The 21,836-nt window shown below is 37.8% G+C and overlaps 2 protein-coding genes across 2 annotated transcripts in view; both read left to right on the top strand.

Annotated features, from left to right (window-relative positions):
- ehd4 (EH-domain containing 4) overlaps positions 1-15,548 on the top strand; it is a 35,168-nt gene extending 19,620 nt beyond the window's left edge. The window contains exons 4-8 of the mRNA XM_063497866.1: positions 4,288-4,454; positions 4,548-4,681; positions 5,267-5,378; positions 8,316-8,480; positions 12,243-15,548. Coding sequence (XP_063353936.1) covers positions 4,288-4,454; positions 4,548-4,681; positions 5,267-5,378; positions 8,316-8,480; positions 12,243-12,800 — 1,136 coding nt within the window. The 3' untranslated portion in view covers positions 12,801-15,548. The remainder of the gene's footprint in view (positions 1-4,287; positions 4,455-4,547; positions 4,682-5,266; positions 5,379-8,315; positions 8,481-12,242) is intronic.
- Positions 15,549-19,336: 3,788 nt separating this feature from the next.
- Positions 19,337-21,836, top strand: part of sptbn5 (spectrin, beta, non-erythrocytic 5) — a 48,813-nt gene continuing 46,313 nt past the window's right edge. Inside the window, exon 1 of the mRNA XM_063497667.1 lies at positions 19,337-19,450. Coding sequence (XP_063353737.1) covers positions 19,337-19,450 — 114 coding nt within the window. The remainder of the gene's footprint in view (positions 19,451-21,836) is intronic.

Here is a 21,836-nt window from a genome sequence, read left to right on the forward strand (position 1 = left end):
GATAGGCTGGTATCCGACCTCTAGATCATTTTTACCTCTGCCAAGGAGGTTGTGTTTTTAAACACGATAGCTTGAAAAGTTTTGAATGAAATCTGATTAAACTTTGTAGGGGCGTACACTGGGGTCATGTTAACAACCCATTAAAATTTGCCTTGGTCCACCAAGGTCTTCAAGGCAAATTTGATGATTTATATGTTGAAACTTTGTTTGTTGAAAAAAAACCCGGTGTATTGTCAACATGTAGAGAGTACCATATAAATGTTTAACCTCTGACGTCATCTTTAGGGTCGATAGTTTGATCTGAAGGTCAAAGTGATACAAGTGCTATATAGAGCTATTTAAAACTATGTTTCTTAATGCCATTGTTTGTATTGGCAACATTTAGGTCTATAGGAAATGGTATATCTTGCTCTTCCTCAAGTTCGAAAAAGATTCAACTTTCATAAAATATTGTTTATTTTTCAAACTATGTTTAAAATGCTACTGTTATTGTTTGTATTGGCATTTAGGAAATGATACTGGTATATAGGTTTCTAAATATCACAATATAATTTTATCTAAATGTCATGTCACATTTGACCTCTGATCTAATTTTTAGTCTTCTGCCTTTCTTTCAAGTTGACCCCAAGATGGGTTACATATTTAAGAAAGTCAAGAGAAAGAGAATTAATCCATAAATAAAAAAATAATAAAAAGTATTTATACTTAAAATTATGTCAGGTGCATTAAAATGTTTCAACAGGGCAAATAACGAAGGTTTGCCCTTGCTGTTAATAATCTAAAAGCATGTTTAAAGGAAACAAGGAAAACAAAATAAATATATTCAAAATACAATACTGTTCCCTTAAAAGTAAATACTGCCCAGAGAGGGAGCTGCTGTGGTGGTTTGCACTCTCAAGTACTTCTTTTTATTTTATTACATTTACATTTTTAATTTATTACTCTACATTTTATTATTATGTACATTTTTACTAGGCAGTACATTTTTGCTTATTTGCTTCTTATATATATGAGTATTGTATTTCAAAAACTTTCCAAATGTCTGTTATACGTTAGACCTAAGGTTGATGAAGTGGCAAACACATTTAGAAGAAAAGTATGAATGTTTTCTGAAGGTGTTTGTACTACACATGTGTTCGGGTACACTGGCTGTGGTCGATGGTGCTCTATGCACACTCAGCCAGCTCTGGAAGCCATGTGTTCAGTGTAAACTGTGCACTTTAGCTCTACCTGTTAAGACCTGGACAAATAAATATGTTTCCCAGCAACCTCAAAGTGAGCAGGAGGACAGTGAATTACGGAGAGCTTCTGAGAACCTTTTTATGCCTGATTTATTGTGCAAATCTTAAAGCACTGCATGGAAAAATATAACAAACTAACCGGAATCTCCCTTTCCCTGCTTCATACAATTCACAGGCCTTCTTATACAGTCCTATGATAAATAGTATAAATATGTTTTTACCTCCTTTACTCGTCTTCTAAAATCCTAAAATGACACATCCTTGATAAGTGGCTGTACTGTCTGAAGCTTACCAACATCAGCTAAAATAAGGTAGGTAAGGTGGAAAGGAAAGGTCCTAAACTAATATTTAGTGAGACACAAAATGGCAAGTTACTGTTAGAACATCTGGCTAACATCGGAATCGAGGACACAGCACTCAAGTGGTTTACAGCCTACCTGTCTGACTGGAAACAATTTATTCAAGGCAAGATTATCCGACTTCTCGCGTCAGTCAAACATGTTGTCCCTCAGGGAACAGTGCTGGGGCCTTTATAATTTATCTTCTTCCTCTTGGAAATATCGTCTACAATTTTGGTATGCAATTCATTTTTTATGCAGATGACACACAATAGTATTATTCTACAGAACCCAGAAATTCTCTTCCCCCTCCCGTCCTCACATCCTGCCTACAGGCCTAACCCTTTGTTGTATCTATTGTCCTTCTCCTTCACATACCTTCTGCTCAGCTTCAGCTGCTCCTCAATGATTATTATAATTATTATTGTTATCATTAGGGCATTTAACTTTTTTATATTTGCCGATTTGAGGCATCACTGCGCAGAAATGATTGACAAGCAAGGCAGGACAAAGAGAAGATCAAAATTATTTTTGTCCCTTCAACTGAGGGTAACTATTTTAACCCCAATGCATCTATCCGTAGATACAAAGTAACTCAAGTTAAAATGCTGTATAAATATCTTTGTGAAGGGTTTATACAGTTTCTAGTGCAGAAGCACTGAGTACACAGCAAAAGGAGAGAAGTGCTGGATACCAGCCCATTTACCCAGTAAAGACAAGTAGAATTTAGTCAGATATGTAAGCAGGAGTAGAAACATTTCCTTCTGCTGCAGGACTCTTCCTGTTTGAGTATAAAAGCTCTTGAGTTTTCAAAAGTGAGGTCAGTGTCACCCAGTTTCAGATGAACCACACCCAAATTGCTATATATCACTTTATACACACACACACACACACACACACACACACACACACACACACACACACACACACACAGAGAGAGAGAGAGAGAAACAGAACTGTTTTGTGGCTGTTAAATTCACTATGAATATACCTACATCGGGACTACTGTATACTACAGTGAGGGAAATAATTATTTGATCTCCTGCTGAATTTGTAAGTTTTAGAAGGAAATTTAGAAAGTAATTAGTACTCTCTAAGTTTTATGGTGGTTTCATTTAAATAGACAGAGACAGAATATCAACCCAAAATTCAGAAAAAATACATTACATAAAAGTTGTACACTAAGTTGCATGTCATTGAGTGAAATAATATTAGATCCCCAAGCAAAACATGACTTAGTAGACAACTTGGTGGAGAAACCCTTGTTTGTAATCGCAACAGTAAGAAGCTTCTTGTACTTAGTCACTAGACTTGAAGAAATGTCAGGTAGGATTTTTGCCCACTCTTTACAGAAACTCTCTAAATCCTTCAGGTTTCTTGGCTATTGCTTGGCAACTTGAAGAGTGCCGTTCACAGATTTTCTTTAGGACTGAGGTCTGCAGACTGGCTAGGCCACTCCATAACCATAATGTGCATCTCCTTTGTTGCCTTGTCAGTATTTTTTTGGGTCATGGTCATGCTGGAAGCCTCATTCATGACCCATCTTCAGGACCCATCTTCTGTCTGAGATTTTACGGTGCACCACCCCATCCATTGGTACGTCAGTGTGGTGGAGTCATCTCTGTAGCCTTAGTAGAAAAACAGCCCCAAAGCATATTGTTTCCACTTGGGGAAACATGCTTGACTGTGGGGATGGTGTCATACTCTGCCTCATTTGATGGCAAAGAGCTTGGTTTTGGTTTCATCTGACCACAGCGCTTTTTCCCAAGCCTTCTCTACTTTATTTAAATGTTGACTAGCAAACTTAAGATGGGCCTGTACATGTGCTTTCCTGAAAAGGAGGACCATTAAGCTCCTCTTTTGTATTTTGGGGCTGATCCACCACCTTTCTCATGATCATCCTCACCCCATCAGGGTAGTCTTATGATTCAGGGTCGGGGGTATCAGATTGACTGATTGATTGATTCATTCATTCATTGACTGGTTGATTCTAATCTCTGTAAACCAGAATTATTGTTGGGTTGTAGGGGATCAAATTCCTGTTCCACTCAATAGTGTGCATATCCACTTTGTGTATTGTTTTTTTTTTCTGGCGTTTTAGTTGATATCCTGTCTCTCTCTATTAAAATTAAACTAACATAAAAATGAAAGACTTCATTTCTTTGTAAGTCTGCATACGTGCAAATCCAGCTTCATGACAGGTACTGCTTACCTTGCTTGCCCTGAAGGAACGCCACTCAAGCTTACCAGTCCACACACACACGCACACACAAAAAGGAACTTTGAGTTCCTTCTTAGAGTTCTGTGGGGATGACAATTTTTTGGAGACCCACTCTGAAGTTAGCATCTCCTAGGTTTATTTAACTTGGTTACAAAAAACTAACAGGATTATTATGAGTATAAATACATTGCACCGTCCTTGCATGTCTTCAACTTCAGCAGGAACATTTGGTAGCCACTTGTTACCAAACCCTCCTTACATTTACAACCATTAGATATCATCCATGGTATTTAAACTTAACACAAAGCCAAAAAAGAAATGCTGATGAAATTTGGCTTGAGGTGCTCAAATTACACCTCAAGCCAAATGTAATTTTCTTTCTCATCAGTCAAAATTATTAGACTTTGTTATGCTAAGTGTTCATTTTCCAGAAATGATCTAGAAATGGGAACTAGACTGATCCTTTTGTTTGTCTCCCTGTTGCCAGGTTATGACTTTGCTGAGGTCCTGCGTTGGTTTGGAGAGCGAGTGGACCGGATCATTCTCCTCTTTGATGCGCACAAGCTGGACATCTCAGATGAGTTTTCAGAGGCCATCAAAGCTTTCAAGGGTCAAGACGACAAGATCCGAGTCGTCCTCAACAAGGCAGACCAGGTAGGAGAAGCTGAACAAATCTAACATGAAATTAAACTCTGCTCACCTGTGTCAGTCTAACCTTAAGCTCCTCCTCCTCACCTGTTCGATTAGGTGGACACCCAACAGCTCATGCGGGTGTATGGCGCCCTCATGTGGTCACTGGGGAAGGTGATCAACACTCCAGAGGTGGTGAGAGTTTATCTCGGCTCCTTCTGGGCCAAACCGCTGCAAAACACAGAGAACAGGTGAGATACGTTACTTCGTCTGTTTGTTCGCAGGGAATGATGCTTATCTTTCTTCCCTTAATGTTCTTTTTTTAATGAAGACCCTCTTATCTATGATTCATAATTCCAAACCAACCCATCAATTTCATCCTCTGACTGAAGCAATTTGTTTTAGTTCCCACCCCCCACCCTTCTAATCTAAAGACAAATTTTGGATGGAATTGAAAAACTAAGCTTGGAGCTACACAGCATATACACAGTTCATGTGTTTACACATTAAAACATGTAGAACAGGTGCTGCAATTAAAATTGATTATTGATTTCTCAAAAGAATTGATTGCACAAGTGGAATTGAATGAAAAAATAAATATACTATAAAAATATTCATGTGTGATAGATGGTTGTAAGAATGAAGAAAACTGTTATTCATATGTTCATTAAATAATCTAATTTAGTTATTTAATCTTTCTTCATGATGTATGTATTGTTTCATCCATCCATCCATTTGTTTGTGTGTTTACTCATTTGCTTGTTAGAGTAGGATTTCTTTCTCCATATACGTGCATTACTTCATTCATTCATTGATTCATTCCTGGTACTTGTCAGGCGTCTGTTCGAGGCAGAGTCTCAGGACCTGTTCCGGGACATCCAGAGTCTTCCCAGGAATGCTGCTCTCCGTAAACTCAACGACTTGATCAAGAGGGCGAGGTTGGCCAAGGTGAGACTGGAAGTCACACGTTGTGGTTGGAGTTAACTTTCGGGAATTCTAGACTTTCAGGAATTCTAGGAATACTGTGTAATATTTGACTGAGGATCTCTGGGATAGTGTTTCCAACTGGCTGAGTCTTATGTTTAATGGAGGTGTCCTTGTGAGAAAACGGTTTCTAATGATGTCAGCTGTTGTTTCAGCCTTTCAAATGAAGAATCGAAACATAGATGTTTTTTATTCTGGGGAAACAGGAAGCAGAAGTGGTATTTAATTTTAACACTGATGTGGAAATAAAGCCTGAATCAGACCCTAATCCTGAAACCAAGCTTACAACAACCACATGAATTCAATTTAGAAGAGTTTTTAATATTTTTTTAAAGAACTAAATTAGATAGAAAACATGCTTTAGTCACACATATCATGCAGGGCTTATATTTTGCCATCACTGTGCTGGTGTGGGTCTTTTTTTAGATATAATTTTATTTTATTTCTAGGGAAATATTCTTGCTAATAAGAACATGGTTGTATTTATGTATACAGCCAGAGGAGTCCTATAATTTTCAAAGTAGTCCTACATTAAGTAAATAAAGAAAGGAAAACTGTAATTCAGCTCAATAATTGATGTAATCACTCTACTTCCAAAAACACACAAAAAAATGTAACTGCAGTTAATTTGTTACTTGGTGTGTTTTATGTTTCAGACTTTAGAAATAATTTGGCATAATTTGATAAGAGCAGGTCTGACTAATAAATAAATAAAATGAGCTTTAAAAAATTAAAATCAGGGCCTTATTGTTTATTTGGTTATAATAATGTAGAGCTATCAAACAGTTAACAGTTTAACTTTAACTTTAACCTAGCTGCATTTTTGCTTATGGTCACCATAGTGGGGGATACAGGGCATATGCTCAGCTCAGTATTTGGAACACTTGTCCAGCCTGGTAGAAGCATATAAGAAACAAAGGGCTTTTATTTTGTAAAAAGCTTTCTAGCGTACACCACATAGCCGTAGCAGTCCCTCATACGGGGTGGATTGTTTTTTTTTACTCCAGAATGCATATGAGTCTTCAAAAGTTTGAGAGCATGTAAAATGTCGGCCATATTTGAAGTATAACAAAGATCAAGTACTTCAGGTACCACTATATTTTTGAGCAAGCAAAGAGAAGCAGGTTGATAACATCAATCATATTAATATTATTAATCTCTGTAATGTTTCGTAATGTTGTACAATGACGCTCAAGTTGATTTGATCGTCTATCATCTCAGGAGATTCAGTATGAACTCACAGCCTCTTCCTCCGTGGTTGCTTCTTTTTTCATGAGGTATTTATGTGGGAAATTGCGAAGGCTGCTGTGAAAACTTAATAATGAGGCACATCCAGCAGCTGTATCAGGTCTGTTGTGTTGTTATACAGTGAGCTGGAATCTGTCCTGAGTGAGCGATCCACACCGAGCACAGATGTGTGTTTAGCTGCAAAAGTTCTTGAAATGACACAATCCTGTGAGGTTTAGCAACTTTGTTATGGTGCATATTTCAATTATCAGCTAAACAAAGGATTTGGCTGCACTCTACTAACATATGACAAGTGCTTTCTAGTGGAAACACTGCAATGTGATGTTTGTGGTGTGATAACGTTAAGCCACTGATACAAAGGAAATAATGGGATTTGTAGATGTTTTTGTTACAGTTACAAATGACAGTTTTGTGTTTGGTTTTTTTTTTGTACATTTGAAAATGAAATGAATCTAAGCTGTTTTCTCACACATGTAGTTATGTTCAGCACCTAGAAACATGCCAAGGAGTCTTTTTAGTTTTGTTTTTCCTTCCTCTGTAACTTTTAATAAATGGCACTCATGTACTCTGGCACTTTGCCCTCAGAAATTCAATGACCTCATTCCCTCACTCCTCCCTTCTTTCCACCATCATTATGCCTTTGCCTGTGTAACCGATGATCCTCCTGCACTCCTACATTCCTCCCCCCTCCTCCTGTTTCTTCTCCTCTTCTAATCCATCAATCACCATCAGTTCCCCTCTGACCCAGCATCTCATAGTTTCCTGTTTCTCTCTCATCCAGAGTCTCAACACTCAGACTTCAAGCTATATTTTTATTCCAGCAAGAGGAAACAGCCTGAGATTTCTGCATTATGCATTTCATTCCACAATAAAATCATATTTAAAGATTTAAACAAAGAATATTTTGTGAAATATTCTTTGTTTTTATGTTGACAAAATGTTGACTTTGTGGTTGTTCCATGTAAAGATTATTTGTGCCAAGAATTATTTTTTTTCTTTACTTAAATACAAATGATTAAAGTTAAATTTGTGAGATGTCATCTCACAATTTCCAATTGTTTGAATTTTCAAATCTCATTTCATGAACCTAAACACATGAGAGTATGAGCTTCCTCACCCTCCATGGTAACCTGTAGCCCAGATAGCAGACTTCCTGTGTTGGTGGTGTGATTAAGGAAACTCTGTGTAAACAGTGCTGTTATTGAACGGAGCTCTGGCAGCGGGAGGGCTGTGACCTTTTCCTTTTGAGGAACTATCAGGGTAGTGTCTTCTGTGCTGTGCTGTGTGTTACACTAGTAACACAGAAGAGTTAAAGGGGATCAGTCATAAATAACTTCGGTTTTGTCTCAGTTAAGCGTTGCCATGTACTCAGACTTCTTCTCTGTTTGCTTGCTCACTTGTCCTGAATTTTGGCTTTTTTTTAAGATTTAATGAGCTGAATGAACTTTTGTGATCAGTTTCAATCAGCTTTCTGATGCAACACTTTTAGTTTCATTCCTCTTCTTTCAATGCAATCTCAAATGTCTCAAAGGAAAAAAGTTGCCAAAGCTGCCATTAAAAGAAACTTTAAGTTTTAAGGCACAGAATTTAGATCTGTGTCCCCTCCACGGCATTTTAAAATGCTTATGATCTCCATTGCTTTCCTGCTTGCAGGTGCATGCCTACATTATCAGCTACCTGAAGAAAGAGATGCCATCTCTGTTTGGACGGGAAAAGAAGAAGGATGAACTGATCCAGAGACTCCCGGAGATCTACACCGTCCTACAGAGAGAGCACCACATCAGCCCTGGAGACTTCCCCAATGTCACTAAGATGCAAGTACGTAAAAGCAAACACAGTAGTCAGCAGTTCCCAAAGACCTCTGTGCAATTAGACAGGAGTCATCCTCTGCTGGTTATTAAAAAGAATGGCTTGGCTTTACACACACGCACACACGCACACGCACACACACACACACACACACACACACACACACACACACACACACACACACACACACACACACACACACACACACACACGAACATTTTGGACCTGGATATCCTGAGAATATTTTTACTCAACCCAGATAAAGTCTGTTAATCACTTTTAACACAACAAAAAGAGACAATGTAACTGTAACTACCAATTTTAGAATTGTTTTTTGTATCACAGTCATATCACAGTAACAGTTGTCTTTATTTCCTTGAAACAGAAGCCGCTCGTACCGTACGGGAAATGATTTAATTCCCTGTTGAATTTGACAGTTTGCTCACTTCCAAAGAAATGAGCAGTCTTCTAATTTTTATGGCAGTTTCATTTTAAAGGAGAGAGACAGAATGGCAAATATACAGAAAAGAAAAGCGCATTACTTAAAAGTCATGAATTGGTTTGCATGTCACTGAGTAAAATAAGTATTTGATTCCGAAGCAAAACATGACTCCTTATACTTCTTTGTAAGTGAACAAATTTAAAAATTCAGTAGGGGATCAAATAATTATTCTTCCCTGACTCTATAAAATTGTTTTTTAATTTGACAAATAGGAAGCAACACATAGGAGTAGCAGTGCTATACTTCTTGCCCACTCGGTGGAATTGTCATTCTGAAGTGCATGTGTCCTTTAGAGTGGCAGAGTTTGCACAGAGTTTGGACACTGGCTGATAGACCTGGAGCACTGGGTTTAATATAATCCCTGTCCCTGTTTATGCAAATACAGGAAAATCATTGTTTAGTAAAAGAAAACCTGAATTTAAATGATAAACAAATGATTATAGCATTGCATCATGTCATCATGCGGAACAATGTGTGACCTGAAGAAGAAGAACTGTTTTCCTGACGTCAGGGAAGGTTTTAGCTGCTGGGACAGAATGAACTGAACTGCAGCTGCTCTGCTGGGCCGATAGAGAGATGCTGCACAGCAAGTGTGTGTGTGTTTCCCACAGCTAAACTTTGTTTTTATTGGATTATTGGCAGAGAAAATGTTTGAGATTTTTCACTTCCCTGGTGAGATGTCCTGAAAAAGAGCCTGTGGTTATTTTACAAATAGCTTTCTTTAAGCAGCGACACCAGTAATTAAATTATTATGGTATTAGTAATTAGAATTCCAGAAAAATGTCCTATTATGTTAAGTGAAACTTTTACATGTCATTCAGAAATGTGTAAAATTCATAGATTTTTGTCCAAAAAATTGCTAAAACACACTTACCTCTCTGAAAATCCAACCAATATGCAATCATGCTGTCAGCGTGTTAGTAAGTCCCATTTAGGCCTTTTTATTGGGCTGTGGTTATTTTGCTTCTGAATAAAATACATATCATTAATGAGGCTTGGATCTCATTAAAATGTAAAAGGACTGTGCATGGCTGTGGCTCAGGGGGGTAGAGCAGGCCTTCTACTAATCAGAAGGTTGGTGGTTTGATCATGGCCAAAGTTGCTGTGAGTGCTCAAGAGTAGTATAGAAAAGCATTGAATAAGAAACAGTCCATTACTCATATGGTAGTTACTTACCAACCATGAGTGAAGCACGACCCTGTAACTAGGAGATCAGGTGACCCCTGCTGGCCAGTAAAACAAATTCAGGTTTAAGGTTTGTCTGCTTTACTTCACTGTGAGAATCTCTGACCATTTTTATGTATAGTCAACAACAGGTGTAATGCTCAAAACAAAAGGAATCCCAGTGTTTTGGGTGGTGATTTAAAATAAACTACATTGACAACAGCAAACTCACTAAGTCAAGGAATCAGCACACAAAACAAGAAAGGTAAACAACATCTAAACCTCAGTTTGAACCCAAATTTTAAAACCATAATGCCACTTTCTAAAAAGCACACCCATTTCCCTGAACTATAAACACTATGCCCCTGCTTTACCACATAAGTCAGATGTGGTGGACTATTACTGCAAAACTCTACACACAAATCCCTACATTTGTCAGTGCTGACACCATGTGGTCACTTACGGTGTGTTCACACCGAACGCGATAGACGCGACCAAAACGCGCCAGACGCCCCAAGAAAGCACTAGCAGTCAATAATGTTAACTCACATAAGCACAGCTTTAGCTCGATCAGCACACAGTTAACGAAGTGGAAACACTAGGAGTCAAAATGCATCACACACCAATCAGAAACTTGGATGGATAGTCAAAAGGGCCAAAGTCAGCTCATTCAGGTTTGAAACAATGCATCCAAAGACATGCAAAGGAAGCGGTCGAGGAGGAGGAGAAGTAGGTCTAGGACACCAGCGAGGAGGAGGTGGAGGAGGTGGAGGTGGAGGAACATAATTGGCTATCGGGCTATTGTAAATGTCCCTGGTCAGCATGGAGGGAATGTCACTCTGTGCGCAGCCATCAGCCAACGAGGGATACTCCACCGCCATGCCATTCTAGGACCCTATAACACTATAGCTCCTTGCTTTTCTTGATGGTCTGAGACAACATATGTTCCAGCTGGACTACAGGGAACCAGCACAGCCAGAGCAGCCTCACTACATTGTTGTTTGGGATAACGCCAGCTTCCATCGCGCTGCTATGGTTCATGACTGGTTTACCAGTAACCCAAGGTTGTCTAACATCTTTCTGCCTGCATACTCTCCCTTTCTAAACCTGATGGAGGAGTTATTTTTGGCTTGGTGGTGGAAGGGGTACGACAGAGAACCTTATGTCCGTGTGCACCTCCTCCAGGTCCTGAAAAACGCCTGCCTAGACATATCAGTAGATGCATGCCAAAGGTGGATCAGGCATGCAAGGACCAGGATTTTACCCCCCGCTTCCTGGCCAGGCCCAATATAGTTTGTGATGTGGATGAGATTCTCTGGCCTGACCCAGACCACAGACAGGATGCTGAGGTGGACTAATGTTTTTGGTGTGTGTTGTACTGTATGGTACATGAATAAAAATGTGCCACTGTATATACATTGGTTGCATCTTTTGTGTTCATCATGTGAAAAGGTTTTTGAGGGGAAGAACCACAAGCAACACAACTTGCCAGTTTTGGGAATATTGTTTTACATTTATTGCACCAATGTGTACGACTATGTTGTTGTGTGTGTGTTTTTGATGTCTTGTGTGTGCTGTCTGTGGGAAATGTTTTGTTTTTCAGCAAGAGTGAATGGTTTTGAGTGTAGAGCTTCATTTTGACCTGACAATACAATGTTTGGGAAATTGGGTGAGACGTTATGATTTGTGTTTACTGTTTTGGCAATATGAGATATAATTTCAGAAATTTGTGTTTAAGCAATCGACAAAACCTGGAATAAATGGCAGACTGGCGGGGGAGGGGGTCAAAAGTTTAGTGACTAACATTAATCCCACATGCAAATATCAGTTTGCTGTAATCTTGTGTTAAGGTTTGTGGCAAAAAAAGAAAATGTGCAGAGTAAAGCCTTGCAGAAAGGAGTCCAGCTTGCATTCCTTTTGAAAGCTGCAAGCTGGAGCAGAAAGAGCAAGCCACCATGTTAAGATAATGTGTTCAAGTACCTCATCCAAAAAATATACCACAATTTTAAAGGCTTCATTATCTGTCATCTTTGTAGTTGTTTCTCTGGGTGTGAGCTGTAAAAGTCGTTAGCAGACGTTAACCTGTGTCTCTTCTTCTCCTCCAGGACATGCTGCAGCACTATGACTTCAGTAAGTTCCCATCTCTGAAGGTGAAGCTGATTGAGAAGGTGGATAAAATGTTAGCCTCAAAGATTGCTGTTCTTATGGCGATGATCCGGGAGGAGGAGGCCAAGCAGCCTCCTGCCATGGTGTCAGGTGGTGCCTTTGAGGGCTCCCAGGATGGGCCCTTTGGTCAGGGCTACGGTGAGGGGATCAGTGCTGGGGCTGACGCTGAAGACTGGATTGTCAGCCGGGACAAGCACCGTTACGATGAGATCTTCTACACTCTGATGCCTATCAATGGCAAGATAACTGGCGTCAATGCCAAGAAAGAGATGATGAACTCTCGGCTGCCCAACACTGTGCTAGGGAAGATCTGGAAGCTATCCGACTGCGACCAGGATGGCATGCTGGACGACGAGGAGTTTGCCCTCGCTCAGCATCTCATCAAGATCAAACTGGAGGGCTACGAGCTGCCCACTGAGCTCCCCAACCACCTGGTGCCCCCATCCCACCGCAAAAACCCTACTGCAGATGCCTTGTACAATCATATTGAGGACTAGAGTGCTCACAGGACGCCAAGCAAGCTGCTGAAGAGAGACTGAGCAGAGAAGAGGTGTAAAAATGTAAAGAACCATCACAGGTGAACGTGTCTGCTGCTGCTCGTTGAACAAACAGGAGAACAAATGGGCCACCTAATGCTACAGAAGGTCAAAGGGTAAAGTTTTGTTGGATACATTCACTAAGACGATGCATTAGAGCCTAATAATGCTTGACATTTTCAGGCAGCAGTCAAACAAAGCACTTTTATTTTGATAAGATTTTACATAATGAGCATTTCAGCTGATTTAATTGCATTAAAGAAGAAAAGTGACAAAGTTCTTATATAATATAGCCACATTTGCCTAATTCTGGCTTCACCATTCACTTTAATTTCTGAAGGAGAGCATATTCATATTCATATATTCATGTTTAACCTTGAAAACCGACTATCCAAAGGTAACAGTTAGTGCTAGGGTGCAGTTTATTCATTTTACTGCAACATATTTCAAAGGACATCACTTGCACAAAACTTTAGATGTAAGTTTAAATGCATACTTGCTGGTGTTCAAAGTGCCCATAATATCTTTTCTGGATTTTTCCCCATCCTTCAAGCTGTTCCAGCTTTATCCTAAAAGGTCTTCACAGTTACACAACAATGACAGTTATTCTCCTTCACAGAAAAACACTGCTAAACTGACTGAAACACCTGGCAGTCCAGGCTGTAGCAAATCTCTATTCAGGTAAAAACATTTGTAGCACTATGGAAACTTCGTCTTTAAACGCTTTTAGAGAAAAATACCAAAGATGTGTCTTGATGATGACATTATGCAAAATAAAGAAATAAATAAATAAAATAAGTTAATGAAATAAAAATTAATAAAATCTAACATTTTAAACAATCGCAATGGCTCCAACAGCATCACAACAAACTAAAGCTGGGGAGTAAAAGCTGACATAGTATGTATTGTAATCAGAAGCTGTAATATAGCTTTATTCCCACTCCATGTAGGCCTCACAGTGAGGTCAGAGGTCATAGTCTGCAGCTCAGTGCTAATTTGCTCACAGGGATAGACAGTGTACTGAAATGCAGTTGTCAGTATGTGCTCAATTGATTCTGCTTCCTGACATTGTAAAATGAAAAGGACAGGAGGAGAGCCATGACCTCTGATCTTATAATAACAAGACTGAAAACTTCAGCGTCTGGTCTTAACATCACCATTCAAAGAAAAATTTTAAACAGGAAACAGAGTTTGCAGGAAATAGGTTCGTTGTCTTGTTATTTCTTTCTTCTTTTCTTTTTTTAAATGTCAAATTTCAAATGAGATGACATCAGAACAAACTAAGATATCGCAACACATTTTTGCATCCCATCTGAGACATAAAACACTCAACAACATAACCCAAACCTAAAAACCCAGCAACAAAATTAGCAGTAACTTCCAACTATTGGTTTGAAAAACAATTAGCTAAAATTATAGAGGATTTTTAACAGATAAGATAAGTGGGAGGAGGTAACTCATGCGGTTTTTATGGTTAAATAAATGTCTGAAATTGTATTTTCTGATATATATACATGAATTATACCTTTAAAACCACAGCAGATGTAAAGGGAAGACGTTCCATATCAGTGCCTTTTCATTTCAAAGGGTTTTAGTTTGTCAGAATACATTGTTTTAATTTGACATTGTCACCATGTTGCTGTTTTTAAGTTGTGTTTAAAGGCCTCTGTTCCTATGACAGGACTGTGGTTATCCTTGAGGATTTTACAGGAGGTCTGCTGTACATCAGTGCCTTTTAACATGCAACTGTCAGTGCATTTAATTTCCAAGCCCGTCTACAATAAATTACATTCATATGTTACTAATACTGTTTTTAACATCCATTTTCATCTGCTTATCTAATTCAGGGTTATCATATAATGTAAGTTAAGTGTAAGGTTCAGAGCCCTTAAAAATCTGAGGATAACCCGATAACATATTTGTTAATAGCTGGAGGAGGTGGGGTGGAAGGAGTTGTCACAATAGGCAAAAAAGTTCTGTAGTTAAAGTTTGAGGAAGATGACGGTTTCCTTAGATGTGACTTAAACTACTGTGGAGATTTTCTGTAGTTTTTTTTTTAAATGTAGACATCAGATTTCTTTCCCAAAACTGAACCATGTTATTTCAGTAATAATAAGAATAAATAATTAAAAAATGTAGATATTTTTCTAAAAAGTCAAACCTTAATGCCCTTAATTCCATCTCTCCACCAAGTTTCATGAAGTTCAGCTTGTTTTTTTTCTGCAAACCTTCTTTTGTTCAGATGAACAAACAGCAACAGGTTCCACCTACTTAATGAGGGTAATAATAATGCCTGCATAGCACAGCTTTTGTCTTTTCTGTCTGCTATTGGGACAAAAACTGGTGGAATTGCTAGATTAATAAGTGTCATGTACTGTTTTTGCTCAGCAACCACACAAAGGCTTTCAATCTTCCAAGCAAAAGGGCACATCTGCAGTCACTCGCTGTCCCCGTCTATAAAAGTGAAACCTGTATGAAACGGCATGGAACAGGAGAATCATGTTATTTTCTTATGTTTTCTGTATGATTTTATCCGTCCAGCTGTACATGTAGTGAAAAGGTCGAACTAACTTCCATTTACCTGAATGTAAAAGGTTTTTTTTCTTTTTGAGCTGGATGTATTTTGTAATAATGTTGTTCCAGTGTTGTTCTAATGCATTTCCACCTCTCATCCTGTTAGCAGAGCTGGAAATGAATAAAATTAATAAAGTTTATTCAGTACATGTACTCAAGGTTCCACTGTTTTGTTTTTTGGGACTTTATTATAACCACATTTCTCAGACAGTTATTTTTTCTGTTTGGAGTTTGTTTGTCTATATAATGCCTAAGAGAAAAGACATTAGCAGTGAACTTAGGGAAGCAATTGTTCCCGTCCAACAGTCTGGGAATGTTGGACGGGATTAATTATTATCTTCCAAATAATTTGAAGTTCATTCTTCTACAGTGAAAGATTTAGGACTCATTTAGCATCTTAAATGTTAAAGGTCATAACAGTGTAATTATAAGACTCAACAAGTATGGCCTGCTTGGAATAGTTGCCAGAGGAAAACCTCTTCTCGCTAAACAGAACATGGCACTAAGGTTAAGGTTTCCAAAGTTGCATCTTGAACAAACCACAAGTCTTCTAAGAGAAAGGAATCAAGCTCATGCCCATACCACCCTTAGCACACCAGCTGTCAGAAGGTAAATCTGGTTAATACTGGGATGGAGGACTACCTGGGAATACCAAGTGCTGCACTGTTTGCTTAGGATTTAGAGTGCACTATAGCACAGAAAAAGGACTAGGGCAGATTCTTATGGTCTCTTGCAGTGGACGTCCCTTTGTGCTCGTCCTGCTAGATGTTAGTGCAGCATATAATACTGTTGACTAAAATAGTACAGAGATTAGAGCACACCTTTGGTATATCATATCTATCTGATCGATTTCAATTAGTGCATATAAATAGAAAAGGTTTCACGCATAAAAGTTAGTCACAGAGTTCAACAGGGTTCTGTGCTGGGACCAATTCTTTTTACATATAGGAATAAATAGAAAACACTGTCATTCCTATGCTTTCTTCAAATCAACTGTTAAACTGCAGACATATTTGAAAGACTTGAAAGCCTGGATGACCTCTAATTTCCCACTTCTAAATTCAGACGTAGTTCATTGCACTGCATTACCTTGTAACACTGTAATTCATTTTTGACCAGTATATGTCTTTCAATACACACATTAAACAAATATGTCTAGGACTACTTTCTTGCATTTGCACAAATAAAACTAAAATGATAGAAACATCCTGTCTCAGAGTGATGCTGAAAAGTCTTCAGTTAATGCAGAATGCTGCAGCAGAAGTACTAAATAGGACTGTCAAGCACTGTCACCAAGTGCTTTCTCATAGGGACAGAGGAATTCCCATAAGCTACTTTATGAATAGCATAGGAGAGACCACAGTCACTGCTTTCCTAGTGGGAATGTGCAGTTATGAAACTGTTTGAAACTTTGGGGCTGTATTTAAAGACACACCCTATAAATTACTTGGTCTTGCTACTGGAAAGGACCTTTAGGAAGACGTTCAAACCCTCTCCAGTGAAAAATGGTAATTATTACATAATGTCCTGTTCCCTTGCAGAGCTGCATTCAGGTGGTTTTGCCAGGATGAGGGACGGTTATGCATTATTAATTATAATCCAGGAAACACGCACTCTTAAGTTTACTTTTACTGGATCTTGAAACGTTTCCTCTCTTATCTTTTCCTCTCCAGGTTTTATTTAGTTTTATACAAGACCAAAAGGTTTCAAATTAGGACTCAGTGTGCATTTCGTTAAACTGGATCTTAATCCTGGTTCTTCTTCAGGACACTTGCATTTTGGTGCATCATTTATTCACATTGTAGCTTTTATACATAAATATATGGTGGAAAGATTTAGAAAGAAAGATAATGCATTAGAAGCATGTCTGTGCGTGTGTGTTTTGTGTTACTGTCATGTTGAACTTTGACTCTTTTGCTGTCAGGTGAGTGGATCTGCTCAAGCCGTAAATCCAATGGCTCCAAAGTACACACACACACACACACACACACACACACACACACACACACACACACACACACACACACACACACACACACACACACACACACTTCAACTTCTTCAAAAAAGACGAGACATTATATTGGCTTTTATTCAGTTCTTGTAGAATTACCATAACCACACCAATAACCTCTTACCTAACCTTAAATCAAGTATTCACCCTAAATTTTATTAATTTACTTTGAATCTCTGCAAATTAGCTGTGTAAACACATTTATGTTCCCACAACATGGGCAATACTTGTACACACACATCACATGAATTCACACACCTCTTTTATGGCAACATTTGGTGCAGACAATAAAATCAGATCAACAGGGTGTCACTCTTCACTGGATCAGAAGGGGATTATTTCTTCTGATACGGATGTCTTTTCCCCTGAGATTCCAAAGTTGAAAACAAAATAAATCATAAAGAGCTTTGGGCTGCACAGGACTGAAAGGTAAAAGCATGTTTCCTCTGTCTGTGTGCTTGCGTGCTGTATATAGCTTCTCTTCCTGTTCCTGTAGTTTGTTTCTTTCTAAGTTCTTCTGCAGGTTATCTTAGCACCGGGATACTTAAAAGTGACCACATTGCTGCACAAAAGTGTTTCCTGTTTATGTGGACATTTTTAGGCTTTGTGGGCCATATTTGTATCGGTCACTTTACAGTGTATTGCTAAATTGGAAAGCAGAGATAAAGAAGGACATTTTGACAGCAGTATGGATTTTAGACTGATCTTTATCTTTAGACTGAGGTTAGCTTAGCTTGGAACAAACACCAAAGTTTAAATATCCTGTTTAAACTTTTTAGTACATCCATCTGGTTGCTATACATTTAGCAAAATTAAGATTTTACTTTTAACATGATGCATTGCAATAAATTGCATTTTGTAACATAACTTAGCAGCATGGTACAGTTTCTCTGTAGTCTGTAGAGTTCAGTTTCTTCTCACAATAATTATGTTGAAGTTTTTTCATATCACTTATAACTATTAGAAAGGCATTTTGATTAAAAAAAATTTAAACAAGAAAATAAGTGAAGGATAATAGGACAACAAATTAGGTTATCTACCTTTCTATCTGTGCCTGAATGTCTTGGCATCACTCTACAAAATCAATGATCAACTTAGGTTTGACAATTATAAAAAAAGAAGTGTGCATACACACACATTAATGGCACAAAGCAATGAGTGAGTGAGTTAGGTTATTAAAGCTTAGGAATTTTTACAGCTACATTACATTTAGGTGTAACTGCTGTTGTCAGCATGGAAGAAAATAAAATGTGTCCAATTTAACTGTTGACTCAGGCAAGTGAACTGACAACTCAGTTTAATTTGCCTAGTCAGCTGATTAATCCTACCAAAGGGCAAATGATGAGTGAGGCTTAAATACTTAAAGGATCATTCTGCTTTATTTCAGTCTGGTTTATTGCCCCTATTCTGTTTCTCCTCTTGCTCTAAGGCTCTTTTTAACTTAGGCCATGCAATCACTTTGTGTCCATCTCTGTTATTTGACTATCATGCATGTTATGCTTATTTTAAGTATTGCTTAAAAATCAGTGACTTCGACAAGTCAATCGCAATGTGTCAAAGAACCAGTGTAGTGCGACAGAGGCTCTAATAACCAAGAGGCACAAGAACACAAGGATGCATAAACAGAACTAAGACACTTTGAACAGTAACAACTAAAGTCTTTCAGTTTGCATTTTTTTGCCTTTAACGTGCAGACTGAAATGTTAAAGGCATTAACTGACACTCCTGTGTGCCACGGATGTGTCTGTCTGATATTACGCTCTCTGATGTGTTACTGTTGTCCAAACTAGATCTCTCATGAAAACGTGTTTTTACTTGTTTAAATGTATAAAGTTAAAGCAAGAAAAGGTCAAGATCTGAAAACTGCGTGTCTGTGACTTTTAATGTTTTTCATGTTCAGCCCATCAGGATGGCGACAGAGGAGGATGGGGCTGGGCGAGTCCGACAGCTGCAGGAGCAGCGGATGGTAGTTCAAAAGAAAACGTTCACCAAGTGGATGAACAGTGTCTTCCACAAGAATGGGGTGAGATGGGAAGAAGAAATAATTCTAAGAAATAATTATGCATTGCATATGTAAGTTAAATGAATTTATTTAACTTGCATACATGTTCCAGCACATTTGACTAAAGGTTGTTACATATAGTCGTAACTGTGTGAGACATAATCAGGATGTTTGTATTATGCGGATGTAACAGTTACAAAGCGATGGGTCCAGTAAATATTATCTCTTAGTTCTTTTCAATGTAAACAACCAAATTTTCAAGCCAACATTAAATGATACAATACGATGAATCAAAAGGCTTTTTGAAATCATTTCAAAAAGCGGAAATCAATTTCATATTCTATCTTGTACAAGTCATTGCTGAACCAATAGTAACAAAGCAAACAAACAAAGAAATAACAAACAACAACAAAAACAAAAGAGTAAATGCTATGAGACATGAGTATCAAGAAACTAATACATTCAGACAGTTAAAAATGTAATTGAAAAACAAACAGCAGTAACCTCAACTGTTAAAACTGTCAAGCAGAGATTAATGGGAAATTAGTTTTCTCATCAAAGTCAAATACGAGTTCCCAGACATTCCAGAACGTATGAGAAGAGTCCTGGAGATAATAGTAATAATAATAATAATCATAATCATAATAATAATAATTCATTTTATTTGAGGGCACCTTTCTAAAACCCAAGGTCACCTTAAAGATCTTAATAAAACAGTAGATTAAAATACATTAAAATAAATTAAGATACAAAAAAACAAAAAACAAAAAACAAACAAATAAACAAGATTTGACAACAAGTAAGATCTGTATTAAAGGGAGTAAGCCAGTTAAAACAAGTAGGTTTTGATCTGTGACTTAAATAAGGGAAGGGAATCTATATTTCTTAAGACCGAAGGAAGGGAATTCCAGAGGCGAGGAGCAGAGCGACTGAAAGCTCTGTTCCCCATAGTGATAAGACGAGCAGGAAGAACAACAAGATGAGTGCCAGATAAAGATCTGAGAGAGCGGGAAACAGTGGTGATATGAAGCAGATCACAGAGATTAGGAGGGGCAAGATTATGGTTGCACCTGAGAAAGAGTCTTATCGTTTTCACCTTAAGCAAATAAGGAATTAAGGAAGGAATTAAAGTGTCTTTAATCCAGGTGATGGAGATTTCTGTTTTATTACAATTAGCCTCTTAATAAGAAGGGTCATAAAAGCTAAGGACCTTTGATTATTATTTTGTGTGTGTTCACACACTAACTACACTTTATTACTATATTAGATTTGACTTACAATCTCAACAGCATTTGTGCATTTTATCCTTGCATGCTTACACTTTCTTCTTACCCGCTGCAAGGTTATCAAATATTTTTGAGGCCTCTATGTTAGCACACTAGCTGTCATGTTGTAGCTGTCATCTTAGAGCAAAGTGCTAAGTTGGAAGCTAACAAATGCTAGGTTGGTTAGCAGGCTTAATCCTTAAACCAAAAAAGAGGAAAACACAGACAGAGATGGCTGCTATTTAGTGGTAAGTAAAAGCAATTTATTTATGGACAGAATCCAAAGACAGATAGGTGGGCCAGTCCATATAAAATCATTCACAGTGATAAAATTATACTCACAGTCAGCACTTTTTAAAAGGAAATGATAACGTTTAAAACGTTTGAAATTACTGTCATGGCTATTAATAGTAGAGCCAAAAATCATTTCATATCCTGTAAAGACATTAAAAACATAAAAAAAAAACATTCTGCAGTCCCAACATTTTGACTTAAAGATTTTTTTATTAAAAAAAATATTTTTTTTATTAAAAAAAATCTTTTTAATTATTTTGCCCCCAAAATGTTACAGATACTGAGTCATCGATAATGACAAGAGTTAATCACTGCAGTCCTGTGCAAAATATTCAACAATACAGCAGGGTGATAACATATGATACTGTATATAGCAGTTTAACACACAATTCTTAATCTTTAATACACACTTTTGATCATTTGAGTACATTTCCTTACCTGTGCTACGCAGTAGAAAGTGCATTGTGGTATTAGTACTTTTACTTTAGTGAAGGACTTCCTTCACTGATTTTTTCCAAACTTGTTACAATGTTACAAAAAAAATATCCAAAGACAGAATTACGGTACAAGGTGATTCACAGCAGCTACACAGAAGACACATAATAGTGTAGAGGGAATTCCAGGAGTTATTCATGGATAGAGAAAGAAATCTAAATTAGAGGTTACAACATACACAGGAAATGCAGTATCATCAAATACTTAAATGTTTAAGTGGAGAGGAAGGATTGAAAAGTAACTGATCTTAAACTGAATTCTCAAACCATTTGAGAATAAATCACACCACCTGTAGGCGTTTGTTTGGTCCAGCAGTAGATAAAAGAATGGCACCCACACACTTAAACTAAGGT

The sequence above is a fragment of the Pelmatolapia mariae genome, linkage group LG16_19 (genome assembly GCF_036321145.2).
Source record: "Pelmatolapia mariae isolate MD_Pm_ZW linkage group LG16_19, Pm_UMD_F_2, whole genome shotgun sequence".
NCBI classification, from domain to species: domain Eukaryota; kingdom Metazoa; phylum Chordata; class Actinopteri; order Cichliformes; family Cichlidae; genus Pelmatolapia; species Pelmatolapia mariae.